The following is a 17519-nucleotide window of genomic DNA, read 5'->3' on the forward strand; positions in this document are numbered from 1 at the left end:
AAAAAAGATTTAGCATTTAGGAGCTAAATTGAAAGAGTCATACGTGACTTTTTCATTCTTCCACCACTATTGCCTCTTGAGGACTAACGAGTCATTCATGTTGTGCAAATGATTCATGCACACTTGTTAAAATGTAGAATGTTTAGGATACACTACAGGTAGACCTTTGCATACAAACCTGAAGTGGACAAATTGTAAAAGGAAGCCGTAATTCTATCTTCACATGGAGTTAGTTAATTTGAAATGTATTTTTGAATACTCAATACTCAAGTCAATGTGAGTGGTTGAATTAATGAGTTTCTAAGTGAACGTGTTGACAGCGCCGGATTTAGCACTCCTGGAGTCTGGTGCAACAATCACTTTTGGTGGCGCGTACACCAAGCTTGAGGAGATGGGGGGACCGCCATGTTCACATACACTCTGAATGAACGAGTCCTTACAACTATCAATGACACGTGCTTTCACAGTGCATGCGCAAATGGTGCGCCGAAGCTTGCCACTCAGTGATATGGTGTCGTGCTTTCACAGTGCATGCGCAAATGGTGCGCCCAAGCTTGCCACTCAGGGATATGGTGTCGTGCTTTCAGAGTGCATGCGCAGATGGTGCGCCCAAGCTTGCCACTCAGTGATATGGTGTCCTAAATCGCTATTGTGTGTCTTGGACAGCACAGCTATGCATCGATGAGGCAGGCCAAGAACAATAAAGCCCTGTCACCCCTCAACTTTACCTAATTAATGACTCTATATTTAATAAAGGACAGGTGTACTGTTTTCATGCTCTACCTCAGTTTCTGCTTTTCTTCCTCCCCTTCACATTTTACTCCTTCCCTTCTCTCCATTCTTCTTTCACTTTCTGCCCAGCGTCCATGTTTCCTCTTAATCACCACCTTCCCTCATTAACTGCTTATCATTTTTCACCTTCTCATCTTTCCCTTGCGCTCTCTTTTCATGCACCCCCGCAGTCTGTTCTTCTTCCCTTTCTCCTCTTTCCTTTTTTCATTCTCATCATGTTCCACTCCAGTCTTGCACTCCCTCGCTCTGCTTTACTCACTTCTCATCACATTCTTTGTCTACCTTATCTATCATTGCCTTCAGATCTCTCCTCCTTCATCGCCCTCTCCTTTATGTTTTTCCTTTTGCGCATTTTTTTATATCCACTCCAGGAATCAGTGTTTGTTCCCAGGGCCCAAAAATTTAAATCTTGGTGTGCAACTCAGTCTTTCATCTTTTTGAGGTCGATAAAATGTGTGCCAATGAGCTGGATAACAACATTTTAAATTCGGTGTCAAGGCCCCTATGGTGAATATGTGCTTTACAAACATTCATGGTATGTTAAGGACATAAATGTATTTCAATCTTTTTGTTTTTAAATTTCTTTGCAATATTACACTGTCATTATGCTCTCTGTCCCTCCTTGACCCAGTACCTTTCACACTCGTATCCATTCCCCTGACCTCCTTTCATTCCTATTTCCGATCTTTTTCTTTTTCTTTTCCCTTTTTCTCTTCCTCTGCTCCTCCAGCCATCCCTCCTTCCCCTTACACCCTCATTCAATTACCATCCATCCTCCCTTGGTGCATTTATTCCTTATTTCTCCATTCTTTCCTTACTTTCTTTTTTTCCTCCTCCCTCCTTCACCTGTTCTTCTTTAATTTCCTCCTTTCTTATTATCAACTCTTCCTTATGCTTATCTTGCTCCTTTCCTTCCTTCTTTCTATTCCTCTATCACAATTCATTCACTTCCTTTCTCCCTATATTCCTTCATTTCTTCCTTTCACATTCTTTTCTTATTTCCTCCTTCTTTCATCCGCTACTCATATATGTTCTCACTCCAGTACTCCCCTTCCTGCCTGCATTTGTTGCTGTCTTGTTTAATGCATTCCTTCCTTCACCCCTTCCTATCTTTTAAACAGCACTGTACAAGCACATTCTCTTTAGTTTGCAAAGATGCCTCAAGTCCTCTAATGACCTTTCCTGAAGCTGCACTTTGAGGTTTACACACATTCTCTAATTTCAGTCCCATTTTAAGTTGTTGTCATAGGCTTCCCGTATGTTACATTTTGTTATGATATATTGATTTGTGTATCACACTAATCACCCAAGTGGGTAACCAGGCACTTGGGCAGGTGTGTAGGTGGGAGGTCCCCAAGGTGCTTATGTGAAGAGCCAGGTCTTCAGCTTCTTCTGGAACTCAAGATGTGAGGAGGTGGCTATGATGTGTTAAGGCTTGTGGAAGTGAATGAAACCAAGAAAGAAAGTGGGTGGAGCCTCTGGAGGATGTGGGCAGAGCAGGAAAAGTGGGTGTGGCCTCCTAAAAAAATTGAGCACCTGCACTTAATATTTTACAAATTAAGAACTGCTCTGTTGATGAATGGATTGTGTCAGTTTCCAGAAATAAGCATGCAGACAGATAGCCTACGTGACAGGCGACGCTGGTTTTTGTTAGTTTGAAGATTAAGTGCTAACAACCACGCTCTGTAGGACCAGTTATGTTTTTTGTTTGCAAAACACGTCTCTAATTAAATGCTTTTAAAATTAATAATTATACAACTCAGATTTATTTGTCCTGCTTTCATTTTAAAAGACAGGTGTAATTAATCGGTCTTGTGATGTTCATCAGCTGCCGAGTCTGGGACCTTTGAATGTCTTTGTTACTCTCATGGTAATACACATTTGCATAAGTGTCTTTATTTCCAAATTATGTCATAATAAAAACATGACAATCGGTAACAATTTCCCAAGGCACAATGCCCAAATTTTTCAGAGGCAATTAAAAGCCAGAGTTCTACAGAAGTGTAACTTTTAATGACTCTGATACAGATTGCCTAAAAGTGGCAAAAAACATCAAAGCTTTCAGCAAATTAAGTTTTTCCCATTGAAACACTGGCAAATGTTGCAAAACAAGTGGAGCGTTAAGAGAATAGCATTTTCCTTAAGTAATTTATGGGCACTTTCTCCTGCCCATGGATCAAATTTTCAAAAGTAAACTGCATTAACATTTAAGACAATAATGGCTGTAGAAAATGGGTGGTTTCGGGCAGAGGGAAGGGCATCCTGTGGCTGTCACAATTTGTCTCCACAGGATACGCTCCATTTTGTAATGTTTTGCCCTTACATCAGCTGGCCTAGGAAGCGTTTTTTAATCTCCTTGCTCAAATCATTGAATTTAAAACAAGTTAGGCATCCCCTGATGTATCTACAGATGCTTCCCTCCGAACGGGTGATTCTTTTGGTTTTATCTTTTTTACAAGCTGTCTGGGTGTCCAAGAAGTTGAGACCAGATTAATTGTATTAATTGTTGCAACATTACTTCAATTTCACGTTACCGTATCATCTTCTCAAAGATGCACGGAGCTCACTGACCAATCACAACGCTTATTATCCCTTGTGAACCAATCAAATATCTACATCCTGAGTCTCAAACCAGCGAAATAATGATTGACAGCATTCTCTTTCTTACAGTGCACATGCAACTAATCGTCCTGTCAAAAAGCTTTTACTTGCCCTAGAGCCAACGGAAACGTACACATCAATCAACACAGCATACTAAAAAGGAGAAATCAATGTTATATTTAAAGATATCGTGTTCACCTTCCTATGGTAGTTCTAAAAAGACTTACCACCATCACCCAAAAATAACCCAATCTGCTAGTGAAGTACGAATTAGTTTTGCATTTGGTTACACTACATAATCCTGTATGGAGGGGATCAAGTGACACTGCATATTTATGAGAGTGTGTTAAAGCTGTGTTTCTGACAAGGCTTTAAATACAAGCCTTACCAGCCCCTTTAAAAACGGAGGAAATACTACTGTATTTTGTTTAACAAATGCTGCAGAGTTTGCTCTAAATTACTCCTTGATTTCCAGTATGCTCACTTTGGTGTCATCAGTAGTTCTTTTTACAAGTAGAAGATCTAGTGTTGTTCCTGGTTGATCTGTAGCGTGTTGAAACCATGCAATGTTTCATTGGTGTTCCTATTAGCGTTAAAGCTTCTATGTTGCAGCACCCAGGCTAATGTGCTGCATGGCGAAATACTTATAAGGTCCCGAAGGCGAGACCGAGTGCATTGCAAATGCTTGTTTTGTTCTGAAATGACATTGTCTATTATGGTTTTACAAATCGAATGAACAAAGGAAATTTGTTGATTGAACTATCTTACTGCCCTGCCATGTTTGCCCTGAGCAAACCAATCTCAATGGTATAAAATGTTATCTTTGCACCTTTCAATGCACTGCTATAGAAACATTACATTTTTACGATTCCGCTAAATGTAATTACGAGGCACAGGACCACATACTTGGACCAACATATTTATTGATGGAGGGACTTTAAATTTTCTGCATTTCTACCTGTTTTAATCACGAGCCTTGAGAAAATCCTGAGGATTCTATTTCATGGATGAAACATGTCGGCCAAAGGTTCTGTACTAGTTTGATTCATGAATCATGAAAAGATTGTGGTTCAAAAGAGTAGGCTGCTCAGAGAATTGCACTAGAAAGTTAACAACAAAATGTTGGCATTTATATAGTTGAGTGATACTCAATTTATTTGGAGTAGTCCGGAACGCAGCCAGCAACAGGAATGCTGTCCAAAATCACTCAGGTATGACACTGACGAGAAACTTCCTAAATTCTTTTAATAATAAACAACATAACTGTGACTCATTTGAGGGCTGTCAAATGGGAAGGCCCTGTAAGAAGTGCAAACTGAAACTTAGCCCACATATTGAACAGGCTGGAGCGAGCAAGCTTCCTTCGAACTCGCTGCTAGGTGAGCTGATCAAATCTCGTTCTTTATTGAGGCACGCCCAAAATATTTAAGACTTGATCTTAGAGTCCCGCTTAGACTTTTTTTTCTTCACTGAAGCGTGGCTTAAAGAACTGTGCAATACGGACATTGTACAGGCCCTTCCCCCAGGATACCTAATACATAGACAGGACAGAACTGAATCACGGGGAGGAAGACTTCCTATTGTCTATGGCAATACTTTTAAATGTTCAATGTTTGATCTCCCAGATCTTAAAGGAGCGGACAGCCTTGTCTTCTGCTTCAGATTGAAGGCTTTGTTGAAGGACTGATTTATCCCCCACCTGGTCCTAATTTAATTTTCTTAGAAACTTTGGGAGACACATTAGGTGCCCACATCCTTAGATATTCGAATTTTACCTTACTAGGGTCTCTTAATCTCCACTTAGAATGTAAGAATGAACTCGGAGTGAGAAACTTTTTGGATATCCTTGAAACTCTGGGACTTGAGCAGTTGGTATGTTCCCCGACATATTGTGTCGGACACATCCTAGAAGAGATTTGTTTGAATCTTATCTCTCTAAATTAAATGTTAACTCCCCAGTTCTTCTACCATGGTCAGATCATAAGTTTATTCCACTTAGAATTGAACAGCCTTATGCTAACACTTCTCTGGGCTCCGCTACGAGTTTTCCCAGAACTGTTTGTAAATGGAATATAATGCTAAATAATCCTGACCTAATCAATTGTGCGTTACCTCTCAGACCCGCTCTATCAGGCGATACAACAATAGACACCCAGCGTTTCCACTCCTGGATGTCCACGCTCAGTAATACATTTGCCCCCCAGTTCCTCAGAAAAAGAAATCTACCATTAAAGTGTCAGCCCCCTGGTGCACACAAACGCTGGCAGAATTACATCTTCACCATAGACTTTTAGAGCAAAGATGGCAAACAGGGTATAAATCAGATGAGCTAACCCAGTTCAGATTGGCTCCAAAAGCCTATCACCAACAAATTAAAATAGAAAAAAGATCACTATACCAATCTATTAACGATAGCAGAATCAGACCAAATATTTTTTTTAATTATGAAATCATTCACCCACCCCAAAATAATAAAAAATTAAATCTCCCCTTCAAAGACCCTCTATAACGTAACTGCTAACTTCTTTGAACTCAAAATTCAAAATCTACACACAGATTTCAATATGGTATCTGCTCCCACCACAAACATATCATCAGAGTCCCCTAATATTAAACCTAGTCTCCAAACCTTTCATATTATCAGTTTAGATTTGTAACGCCAAGCCATCCTTTCATGCAAGTCCGGAACCCCCTTTTGCGCATGACCCCCGAAGTATTGCATGCTATCATTCATATCATTAACCTGGTTATCAATCATAAAATTAACTCCTCACTTTTTTTTTGCTGAAGTACTTGCCAACTGGAAAATTGCTGCAGTCAAACCCCTCCAAAAAAGCAATTATCTGATCCCACTACACTTTCCAAACTCCGGCCCATCTCCTTACTACCTAGCCTAAGTAAAATCACTGAGAAACTAGTCAATAGTCAAATGACTACCTTCCTAGAAGAGGCTAATGTCTTGCATCCATGTCAGTCAGATTTTTGGCCTAATCACTCCACAGAATCCATCTTACAAGAAATCACTGAGTCCCCGGAAGTCACTTTAGACTCTGGGAAAAATGCAGTGCTGATTTTGTTAGACCTATCAGCCACATTTGACGCCATCTCCCCAGACATTCTAGTTCATCGTATGAAAACTTGCTGTATTTCCCGACTGGCCCTGGCTGAAGTCCTTCCTTACTAACCGTAGGCAAGTTGTCACTCTTGGACATTACCAGTCAGCTGATAAACCATTGAATTCAGGTGTCCTACAGGGATCCTCCCTCAGTCCGGTGTTTTTATTATGTACATGGCTCCCCTCATAGCATTAATATCATCTTTCAACATGGAAGCCAACTCTTATGCTGATGATACTCAGTTGATCCTAGTGTCAGTCAAGGACTCCACCAAAGCAGAGAAGTCATCTGTTGGGTGAAACTTAATCATCTTAAATATAATACTCAAAGAACTGAAATCATGCTACTTGGAAAGTCCAACCCATTCACTCCTAGCTTATGGTGGCCTAAAGGCACTCCCCCTCAACCTGACACTGTAGATGTGGTTAAGCATCTAGGAGTAAAATTCGACAATGCGTTATCCTTTCGGCAACAAGATTTAGCTGTGGCTAGGAAGGGTTTCCAGTTGATAAAAACCCTAAAAAAGTTCTTCGACTGATCCTGGGCACTGCAAAAAAGACAGTGGCCATTACCCTTATTACTTCTAGTCTGGACTACTGCAACAGCCTGTATGCAGATACCAATAAGACAATACTGAAAAAACTGCAGACAGTGCAACATGCTGCGGCACGTCTATTGCTAAAACTACCTCGCCGCTCTTCTGTTTTAGCAACCCTTAAGTCTCTTCACTGGTTACCCAGTCACAAAAGAGTGCTATTTAAGATCTTGGTAATCACTTTTAGTGCTATCAGAGCAGCAGGTCCAAAATATTTAAAGGGCAGGTTCATGCCTTATCTCTCTGCTCGCTTGCTTAGATCCTCGTCAGCCAACCTCCCCTTTTAGGTGTAAGACAAAAGGTGGGAAATCTCTGTCTGTCCTTGGGGCTACAGCCTGGAACTTGCTCCCCTGCCATCTCAGATCCACACATTCAGAACCTTGCTTTAGGAAATTATTGAAAACCTGGATTTTCGCAGCCCCGGATGCCCTGTGCCTCTCGCTTATTTGATCCCCCGCAATAGACCTCAGCAATTTTGAGCATTATCCAAATCTCTGCCCAGCGCAGGATGCTCCCTTGGAGCGTTAGTCGCACTATAGAAATAATACATACAATACAAGTAGAGTTTGAGCCTCTCTTTACAGCCAGTGACAGTGGATTTACTCTATTGCACAGGATAGAGCATGACAGAGCCCACCAAGCCTCGTTCTGACTCTCATCCCTAGAACTGTGATTGGCATTTACTGACACCATTCCAGCCATATAGGAAGCAGGGATGTCCTTGAGCCCACTTCACCAGTGGGTCACATAAACAGGTGCTGCCTCATTAGCATCCTGAAGGGGGCGCTGTTCTATCACTGGTGGTGACCACGTACAGGAGGCTGTATGTGGTTTAGGTACCAGGATGCCAGCCGTGTTAGATGCAAAGATATCAAATGGAACAGAGGCATCGCGTGGGCAGCTCTCCGCTCGAGACAGGATGTAGGAGCGGGCAGCGTGTGCTCTTCATACACTTTGCTGCGGTTTTCATGATTTTGGCTTGAGTTCCATCGCTGCTACTTTGACGCAGTTACTCATTAAGCATTTACATCCCTTCCTACCACAAAGGCGACTACAATAAGTGGAATTATTTGTCTTAGAATGTGCTGCGAGCGGTGCTTAATTTGTAAATGAAACAGTAAGGTATGCAACTAGATCTAATCTTTGGGGGGGCGGGATACATCTTTAAGCACCAGGGAGGAGGCACAATTTGTGCCAGTTCAAGATATCAGAGTGACAAACTGTGCATTTTAAGCATATTGGGAAAAAAACAATACACCAAGGGCCTCATTTATCAGAATGTTGACATAGGGCACTGCAGCAAGTCACCTTGCTGTGCTGCCCTACGTCAAAGTGAAAGGGCAGCAATGCACCGTATTTATTCAATATGGTGCATTCCTGTCCTTTCCCCCTGCTCTGTTGCTGTTTCAGCAGTCTAGTGCTAAGGCATTCTGCAGCACAAATGAAAAAACACAAGGAGAAATAAAGCCATTTCTCCTTGTTGCGCCTCCCGTGGGCAGGCATACGGTTTTTCCGCATCCTCTGGTTGACACGGTTTTGTGAATCTGGGGAAACGTCAGTATCCATGGGTATTGCGTGGAAACACCCATTGCAATGATCATGGAACGCCTCCCTAATGCAGAGTAAGGCAACGTAGAGATTTGCGCTGCCGTGCCTTACTCCATATCTATGAGCCCATTCAAAGCCACACAAAGTGTCTTCGTGTGACCTCATAAGTATGATTTTCCAGTTTGCGCCAAAGGTGGCTTATAAATAGGCCCCCATGTTTTTGTGTATTAAACCCTGTCTATAGGCTCCTGTCAGAAGTTTTAAAGAAGGTGAAAGCTTCTAAAGATACGGGAAAAGATGTTAGAACCAGTCCTCACAACCTTTTTGAAAATTGTAATAGAATTCCATCTGTGAAGGACATTGTGCTCATTAAATATGCATCATTGTATGTCCAGAAAGGCAACTCTGCCTTTATATTGACGAAAGCTATGTTTTTAACCTGCTCTTTAGATGTTGCAGCCTATGGTTGTTTGGCTACACATGAATGTACCGGTGTTAGAGAACGCTGAGATGAGCGGGTTTATACCCCTAATGCTGGGTGATTGTGACTGGCCAACCATATGTTTGATTCCCATATTATATTTTCTTCCTCCTGAGTGATTGAGTGGCACTCTGTTGGTAATTTTACCACTTCCTAATTTTTCTACCATGACTATCTTCTATAGTGAGTAAAAACAAAACCACTGCAGTTAGCACCTCATATGGAACTGTTCTCACTTGCAATGTATATTTGATGTATACCTATGCAGGAAGCCACTGGGCCTAAAGTGCTGGAAAAAAAGGGAGTCGCCTTGAAATAACTTTGTAAAGAATGATGTTCTCATGTGCAGAGGATACAAGTATTCCTTCGAGTTCCTGGCTTGTAGGTGCCCTCCCTCGCCAGTGTGTTTGTCATTGGCCGACACCGGGAGGGTGTTTTATTCCGGCAGATCGGGCTGCTCGGGAAGAGCTGCCCAGCAGCATGAGATTAGTGCGCAGGACGTGCTTACATCATTACTCCTAAAAGTGAAAGTATAACGAGTCCATGGGCTCCTTTTACTTTCACAGCATCAGTTTTCTGGTGGTATATCTCAGCCCCCCGACCACTGATTCTCTTGGGAGGAGAATCGTTGGAAAGGGGAGAATCTCCCCTTTCCAATGGTATCCCTCCACAGTAGAGCTCTGCTTGGGTATTGCCAGAAGCGAGAGATCGCCAAGCAGGGATCCACCCACTAGGCACCAGGGATGAGGGGCGCGGCCCCTTAGGGAAGAGCTGGTGCTCCAAAACATCACCCTAAAAAATGTTGGGACGTCTGTCCCTCTGGGTGCGCACTAGAAACCAGGGATTTTTTTCTATAACAGTGTTGGGGTGGATGGTGCCCACCAGGGCATGGCCAAGTCCCCACCCCCAAATAAGCATGGCAACAGACTTTCTACACCCCAGGGGGAGGATGGGGTTGATAATCCTCAATCTGCCCCCCTGTAGGTGCAGAAAGTACAGGAAAATGTGATACAAAATTGTATAGGGATGGGGGCTGCCCACCATGGGCGTGGTTATGTCCCATGGGGGGAGGGAACACAAAGCCGACTACACACCAGGAAAGTTTTGTTTAAAAACAAAGTGCAGGGCCATGCCATGCCTCCACCCCAAAAACAATGTTCTGAGTGTGTTTTTGTCCCCGGGTGGCAGAAGGGGATGATTACCCCCAAAAAGCCCACTAGACACCAGGCAAAACAAATTTTAAGGTAGGGGCTGTCGACCATGGGCATGGTCATGCCCCCACTCCAAAAGGGCACAGACAATCTTTCCTCCCCCTGGGGGCAGGTAGGAGGTTTCTCCCACTTGGGGAGGTTGTCCCAAATATGTCCCCGGGAGCTTAGAAAGTTGACCTGACACCAGGGATTTTGCCTCTGGGGCAAAAGAAAGTGGTGCAGATGATGCACTCTGATATGTCCCATTTGGGGGGCAGGGTGGCCGAAGCCAAAGTGCAACACCCGCACCACTTTCTCATAGTTCCAGGAGCCCTGCATACAAGTCATGTTACACAACAGGACCTGCAGCACCCAAAATGCAGTTTGCATTATGCATTAATTATCTGGGATCAAGGGAGCAAATTGGCTTGGAGGGCTACAGCATTATTTATTAGAATCATTAATAGAACCTAAGGGCAGAATATTTAATTATTTTCTGATCACTTTCTGTTTAAGTAGTGCCTTTCATAAATAACTGGTTCAAGGGGCTGAGGAAATAAAACAAACCTCAGAACCCTGACTTTTTTGCAGTTTGAAACTATGACAAAGTGCACCATTTGTGTATTTTTCAATGGACTGCGTATGATAATTGAGTTTTTCTTTTCCAATTCATTTATATCCATATGCTAAAGTGAACACCTCACAAATTCGCTAATTAACCAAATAAACGAGGCTGCGGGGGGGGGGGGGGGGGCAGGAGAAGGAATAATAAACACAAAACCTTCTGTTGCTTTAAACTTTAGGAAGACCTGCAAAAAGCTTTGGGTGACCTGCAAAAAGCTTCGGGTGAGGTTGGTCTTAAGGCCCCAGCCCAGCGAACACATTGCTAAAACGTCTTATGTGGTCTGGAAGCTGCAGCTGACCAGGCGAAGGGGGGCAGGGGTGTTGGGCTGAAGCCCTTTTAGCCCAATGGGAGTTGTTCCCGAAGCCTGCTCAGAAGCCAGCGACTGCTGCAGGTAAACCTCAGTGCCTCAAATGGTACATTGAGTTCCAAGGCTGGTAGTCATAAATCCTAATCATGTCTTTCGAATCCACTACCACACACTTGTTGGCCATCTATGTCTCTCTTGTAGGTTCCTCTTTTCTCTCTGTGTGATATTTTGTCTGTATTTCTGTTACTCTGTCTTTACCCTCTGTGTATTTTTCAATCTCTTGGTAGATATCTGATGCAGAAAAATAAGTGCTGTTCCCCAAAAATGCATGCCATTGGAACCCATCAGCATAGCTAAAATTAATACTGGCTGAGAGTGTTGCATCAGCTGCCATACAACATTTAACATTTTAAGTTCGATAAATTGTGGAAAAATAAGGTCCTGATTACGTGTGCTGGACTTATTCCCTATCCATGTTCAAGCATGTTTGCACAGGTATCAGAATTACGAGTTGTGTGATAATTTTCGAAGCCTCTCAGTTTTCTCCTGATAAATTCTGGTTGGTCAAACCTGCCACCCTTTATCTGGGGTAAAAAGTCCATAAAAAGGCAAAACATGCTAAATTTGTTTTTGTTAGAAACCGAATCTGAAAGGTATGCCTCATGTCTTAAAAAAATAGAATAAGAGGAATTTCCCGCATGTGGTAAATACTTCACTCTGGGGTTATGATATTCATAACATGTGGTAGTATATCAACTATCCTGCCAAACTGCAGGGCTGGCAGGTCCACAGCTATTTTGTTTCACTAGCCACCACTGATCCTACCAAATGACAGGGTTGCCGAATACCAAGGTCCTAATTACGATTGGCCAATTGTATTCTGATCCCAGTTCCCACTACTGTTTGCACAGGAATCAGAATTGCAAGTTCTGTTGTAGTTAGCATATGCCTCACAATATTCCACAGGTACATTTCGGCAGGTGAAACCTGATGAATTTTACCAGAGGAAAATACAGGTGTGTGTGCATTCCACCTCATTACTCCTTAATCCACCACAATAACTCCTTACCTTTTTTGCCTCACTCTTGAACTTTCATTTTCTGCCTTTGTCGCCATTTTCCCATATTTCTCTTTCTTTCCCCTTTTCTGTCTTGTTTTTCTTGTTCCGGGTCAAACTCTTATGAAGAAAAATAAGACCCATCCCCCAGATATGAGCTTTGGTGGGCCCTACCTCGAACCACCAGCTCAGATTAGGCACTGATCTTTCTCAACTTTTTATAGCAACCTTTCTTTACTGTAATTGTATGTTACAAGTAAAACTGTCCTTTCAAAATCACATCTCTTAAAAAGGGAGAAACAGAAAGGCAAACATTGGAATGTTTGAGAAGAAGGGTAGCAGCAGCCAATATAAGCCCAGAGCCACTACATTGTCTTCAATGGAGCTCTCAACATTCCAATGTTCTAATTACACTTATCATCCTCCATCATGATGTTTCAGGGATGTCGGCCTTCAGATGTGCCAATGAGGCTAAACCCTTCAGCCTTGCATAAACCCTGCTACCACACCCTGCTCACCAAAACCCCCCTTAATGTATGCAAAGACCCAGTTCAAACCACATGGCCCCAAACACCCACTAGCAGAGGAGACGAAGCCTGTACTTTGGTGGCAAGAGCATAATGGCACGGGGGAGGAGAAAGATGATGCCTTGGAATGTTAAAGATTTTTTCCTCCATAGGCAAGTGCTGTGGTGCAGAGAATAGGGAGATCTGCCGGAGAATCGTGGATGCAAATGAATATCCCTTTGAAAATACTCGTGTCCCTTGGTCTTCCTCCGATGGAGTAGAATTAACAAATAGCCCTCAGGTAAATTCTGGAAATCTACGGCTGGAGAGCTGGTGTTTTGAAGGTACCCATATCCAGATACCTCCATGAAATTTGGGGGACTTTCATTCCTATGCTTGCCCTGGAAGCATTGTTGCTTTTTTTCCTTTTTGGGAGCAACCCTTTTCAGAACCCCCATGATTTTGCGGCTTTATGTGGCAAATTGTACGCCCAAAAAAAGCAACATTTGCGACCCAAAAACTCCAAATTCACTGTATTTTTGCAGTGGACAAAATATGTGCCTGTCACAAAAATACTGCAGACTCGTGCTTTCAAATGGCCTGCAGGGTCCGCAGGGGGCACACAAAGATGTGAGGTGGCCTGCAGGCTTTACAGAGGAATTTATCACCTCTGCTGCCTGTCTGTTGCTCACCCTCCCTTTAATGGCTCAGTGAAAGTACAGAGCCAGTAAAGAGAGACTGAATGCGTGTTTTTGGTTTGCATATTTTGCTGGCACGTTTGAAAAATTCGCAGCATATTTACAAAGTGTTGATTTTACGTTTTATTTAGCAAATCTCAAAATCGTGAAATCCTGGGGGGGTCTGCTTTATATGTATTTCTCTGTCTGGAGTGGTCACACAAACTATTTTTGAGTACCAACAAACGTATGTGTTTTTTAATATCTTCCATTCATTTTCCATGGTTAGCCACCCTTGCACTCGAGACTTCCCACTTCTAACTCTAAACATATAATGACAAAAATCGTGCCATATTGGCCGTACTCACAGATCGTTTGCCATCATAGGTGCACTTTACTCTATTTGACACAAAATGTGAATAACAACAACAATTTATTGATAAACTCTCGGAGATGTTACATTTGGATACAGATTTCAAATGTATCTTTTCTCAACAAGAAAATCTCTGTTCTCATATTAGCATTCCAAGGACATTAAACTCATAATACCACTGTCAAGTAAAAAAAATATCATTTAAAAATCAGCAAAGAAATCAAATTGGTCTGAAGGTATTATTAAGTTTAAGCTCTGTTATCACTTTCGTAACCTTGTATATAAATCCTCTCTTGAATAGTCCCCTTTTGTGTACAAAGAGGTGTAGAACCTTTGAAATTCTTCCAGTTTATCCTCCTCCCTTATTAAGGGTGTCCTATTTGCTGTTACAATTTCCTTAATACATTCTCTCTCCTTTGACCTGAGTAGTCTAAAGGGGCTCCCACTATGGCCCTGTCACAGCCCAATGCACTGTCATGAAAAGCTCACATAGAACCATCATTTTCATGCCAGAAAAGAGGACTATATTTAAGAGGCTGTGGGCAAGCATCTGGCAGTAACAACTGAAGACAGGCGGAGGGGACATTGTGATATAGATTGGATTTATTGGACTACCACGCTACTGATGGACTGGTTGGCCCAGTGGCATGGGGTTGGCCTGCGTGAATGGTGGTGTCTCTTTCACAGTGCGAGTAAATAGCTAAATGCTCTTTATTGACTTTGGGACAGATTCTTAGCTTGGAAGAAAGGGTACTCCATTACCAACTCAACAGGGAACTCTCTCTGCCAAACTGAAAGTCCACCCAACTTATTTAAAGATGAGCGGACCTTCATTATATCGACAACGGAGATTACTCCATCATCACCATACCCGATAGAATAAGGGCTGTTGGAGGTTTGCCCATTTGTCCGCCCACCTGATTTAGAGTGGGTGAATACATCGCCAGTTCACTCAAAATTAGGCTCTGCTTTACTTACACCACGGGCACTCTTCTCGTCAGCCATTCTGAACCCTTCTGATACAAATGTGCATCTTATGTAGCAAAGGCTACTCGCCTGCTGCAAGGCCTGTTGCAAATTGACACCTGACGCAACTTACAACATGAATATTCAGGAAATTTGCATCGCTTGATTTCCATTGATAGTTGTTGAGTGGTTTGTGCGTAGTCCGTCACTATACAACACCTTCTATATGAGGGATGGCGGTTTATATTTCTTGGGGACTAATGGGCAGTGAAAAATAAAAAATGCCCCACTCGTCATGGGGGAGCGATGGAGCAAAAGCCCATCCGTCTAAGTGTACACCTTTGTCATCATTGTTACTTTGATAATGGGCCCTGGTTAGAGATCAATGTATATGTCAAAAATATTGAAAATATTCTTCCTCTGTTGACTTGAGTTATAGTTTTTGTGTGGGGTTATATTTATTTACTGTACTGCAGCTAACATGAGTACACATAACAAAGAGTAGTCCTGCACCAACAGGATTCACAGCACTACCATAGAAACTAACAGTCAGGCACAAGCAGAAATTGTCCTTCCGATTTAAAGACACACAATGGTGGTGTTCACTGCATCAGGAAGTTCAATAGTAGCACCCAGAGCTAGTTGCCATAACTTTTAAGGTTTAGTAGCCCGTTAGAGATATTTCAAAGCCATTAAATACACAATAACAAAGTGGTATGCTTTAGGAAATCCAGGGTCCTAATGCAATCCTCTGCATGGAAGTTACTGTTCTAAGTTGATTTCCCTGGTAGGAATATACATCTGTAGTCCTCATGCCACTATTTGAGCGAAATAAATTATGTTGAGTGTCCCTTCTGGTGCAATATATCTACATATGTTAGAAGAAAGATGAAAGGTGGCAAGAATAAGGGGAGTTCTCACCTCTCAGTACATCTTCACATCTGTCCTCTGGTTTCCTCCTCCCCTTGAGCTGCAGAGCTGTGTATCCCTCCTCATCCTCTGGTTTCCTCCTCCCCTTGAACTGCAGAGCTGTGTATCCCTCCTCATCCTCTGGTTTCCTCCTCCCCTTGAGCTGCAGAACTGTGTATCCCTCCTCATCCTCTGGTTTCCTCCTCCCCTTGAGCTGCAGAGCTGTGTATCCCTCCTCGTCCTCTGGTTTCCTCCTCCCCTTGAGCTGCAGAGCTGTGTATCCCTCTTCGTACTCTCCTTTCCTCCTCTCCTTCAGCTGTAGAGCTGTGTATCCCTCCTCATCCTCTGGTTTCCTCCTCCCCTTGAGCTGCAGAGCTGTGTATCCCTCTTCATCCTCTCCTTTCCTCCTCTCCTTCAGCTGTAGAGCTGTGTATCCCTCCTCATCCTCTGGTTTCCTCCTCCCCTTGAGCTGCAGAGCTGTGTATCCCCCCTCGTCCTCTGGTTTCCTCCCCTCCTTGAACTGCAGAGCTGTGTATCCCTCCTCATCCTCTGGTTTCCTCCTCCCCTTGAGCTGCAGAGCTGTGTCTCCCTCCTCGTCCTCTGGTTTCCTCCTCCCCTTGAGCTGCAGAGTTGTGTATCCCTCCTCTTCCCCTGGTTTCCTCCTTCCCTTGAGCTGGAGAGCTGTGTATCCCTCCTCATCCTCTGGTTTCCTCCTCCCCTTGAGCTGCAGAGTGGTGCATCCCTCCTCGTCTTCCATAGTTGAACTTATGAAACTGGACTTCAAAACAAAGGGTCTGAGCTTTGAATGGTTTCTCGTGGAGCTGCTTGGCTGCGACGCTGCTCTCTATACCGTGCACAAAAACTGGAAACCACCGGCCCTCGGATAGAAGGTGTTTTATGGTGACGAGCCGCCCACAAACCACTGAACAACTATCAAAGGAACTCAAGCAATGGACTTTTCACACCTTGAATCTTCATGTTTTATGTCCTGTCGGGTGTAAAATTGCATTAGACTTAAAAAAAAGGCGAGCAGCCTTGGCTACACAAGACCCCCTTTTCATGTTTCTCCAACGGCACAGAATGAAGACTCCTTCCAGAAATCAGACAACTTCCTGTTATCACTATATTGTAGATCATGTTGTCAGTATTTTTGCGGGATTACTATTACTCTGTTGCTCTTTTACAAGATTTCACTTAAACACAAATGTACCTGTATGAAACAAAGATTGAAGACCTGTAATTATCAGCAGAACATTTCACGTTTTCACATCAAAAGCAAAAATATCTTCTAACGCTTGTCATTACATATTGTTTGGAAATGGGAAGTATTACAAATTTGGTTCAGGGCTTCCATTATCAATCTTTTGGGTGCTATTGTGAGGAAGTGAAATGCAGTCCTGGGTGAGAACATATGAGAACCTGTATCTCCTTTTGTACACAAGGACAGTGATGTTAATGTGACCTTTGCACCGCCCTTAGCCACAAGCACATTTATTTTGTTTAGAATACTGTAGGGATCCCTACTAGACATTTGCCAAATATCTCAGTAATTGAGAGGGGAGAACTTGCCTTTTTTGGCATTTAGTTTGGGGAACTATGTGTAAGGTTTGCACTTATAAGTCTTTAAAGGAAGTGTTCATGAAGAATGAATGGATTCTATCTTTTCAGAGATTACAATATGTGTTTCAATAAAAAAAAAATATATATGTGTAATTGTACTTCAGGACAGAATTGTAATGCAGATTGCCAGTATCAGTTGGTATCTCATTCAGATAA

General features: G+C 42.7%; 1 protein-coding gene across 1 annotated transcript in view; it reads right to left on the minus strand.

The window, feature by feature from the left end:
• Positions 1–16500, minus strand: part of LOC146813030 (uncharacterized) — a 128137-nt gene extending 111637 nt beyond the window's left edge. Inside the window, exon 1 of the mRNA XM_085615249.1 lies at positions 15756–16500. Within this exon, the coding sequence (XP_085471375.1) occupies positions 15756–16500 (745 nt within the window). The remainder of the gene's footprint in view (positions 1–15755) is intronic.
• Between the last annotated feature and the right edge of the window lie 1019 nt (positions 16501–17519).

This window comes from Triturus cristatus, chromosome 7 (assembly GCF_964204655.1).
Source record: "Triturus cristatus chromosome 7, aTriCri1.1, whole genome shotgun sequence".
Taxonomy (NCBI): Eukaryota; Metazoa; Chordata; class Amphibia; order Caudata; family Salamandridae; genus Triturus; species Triturus cristatus.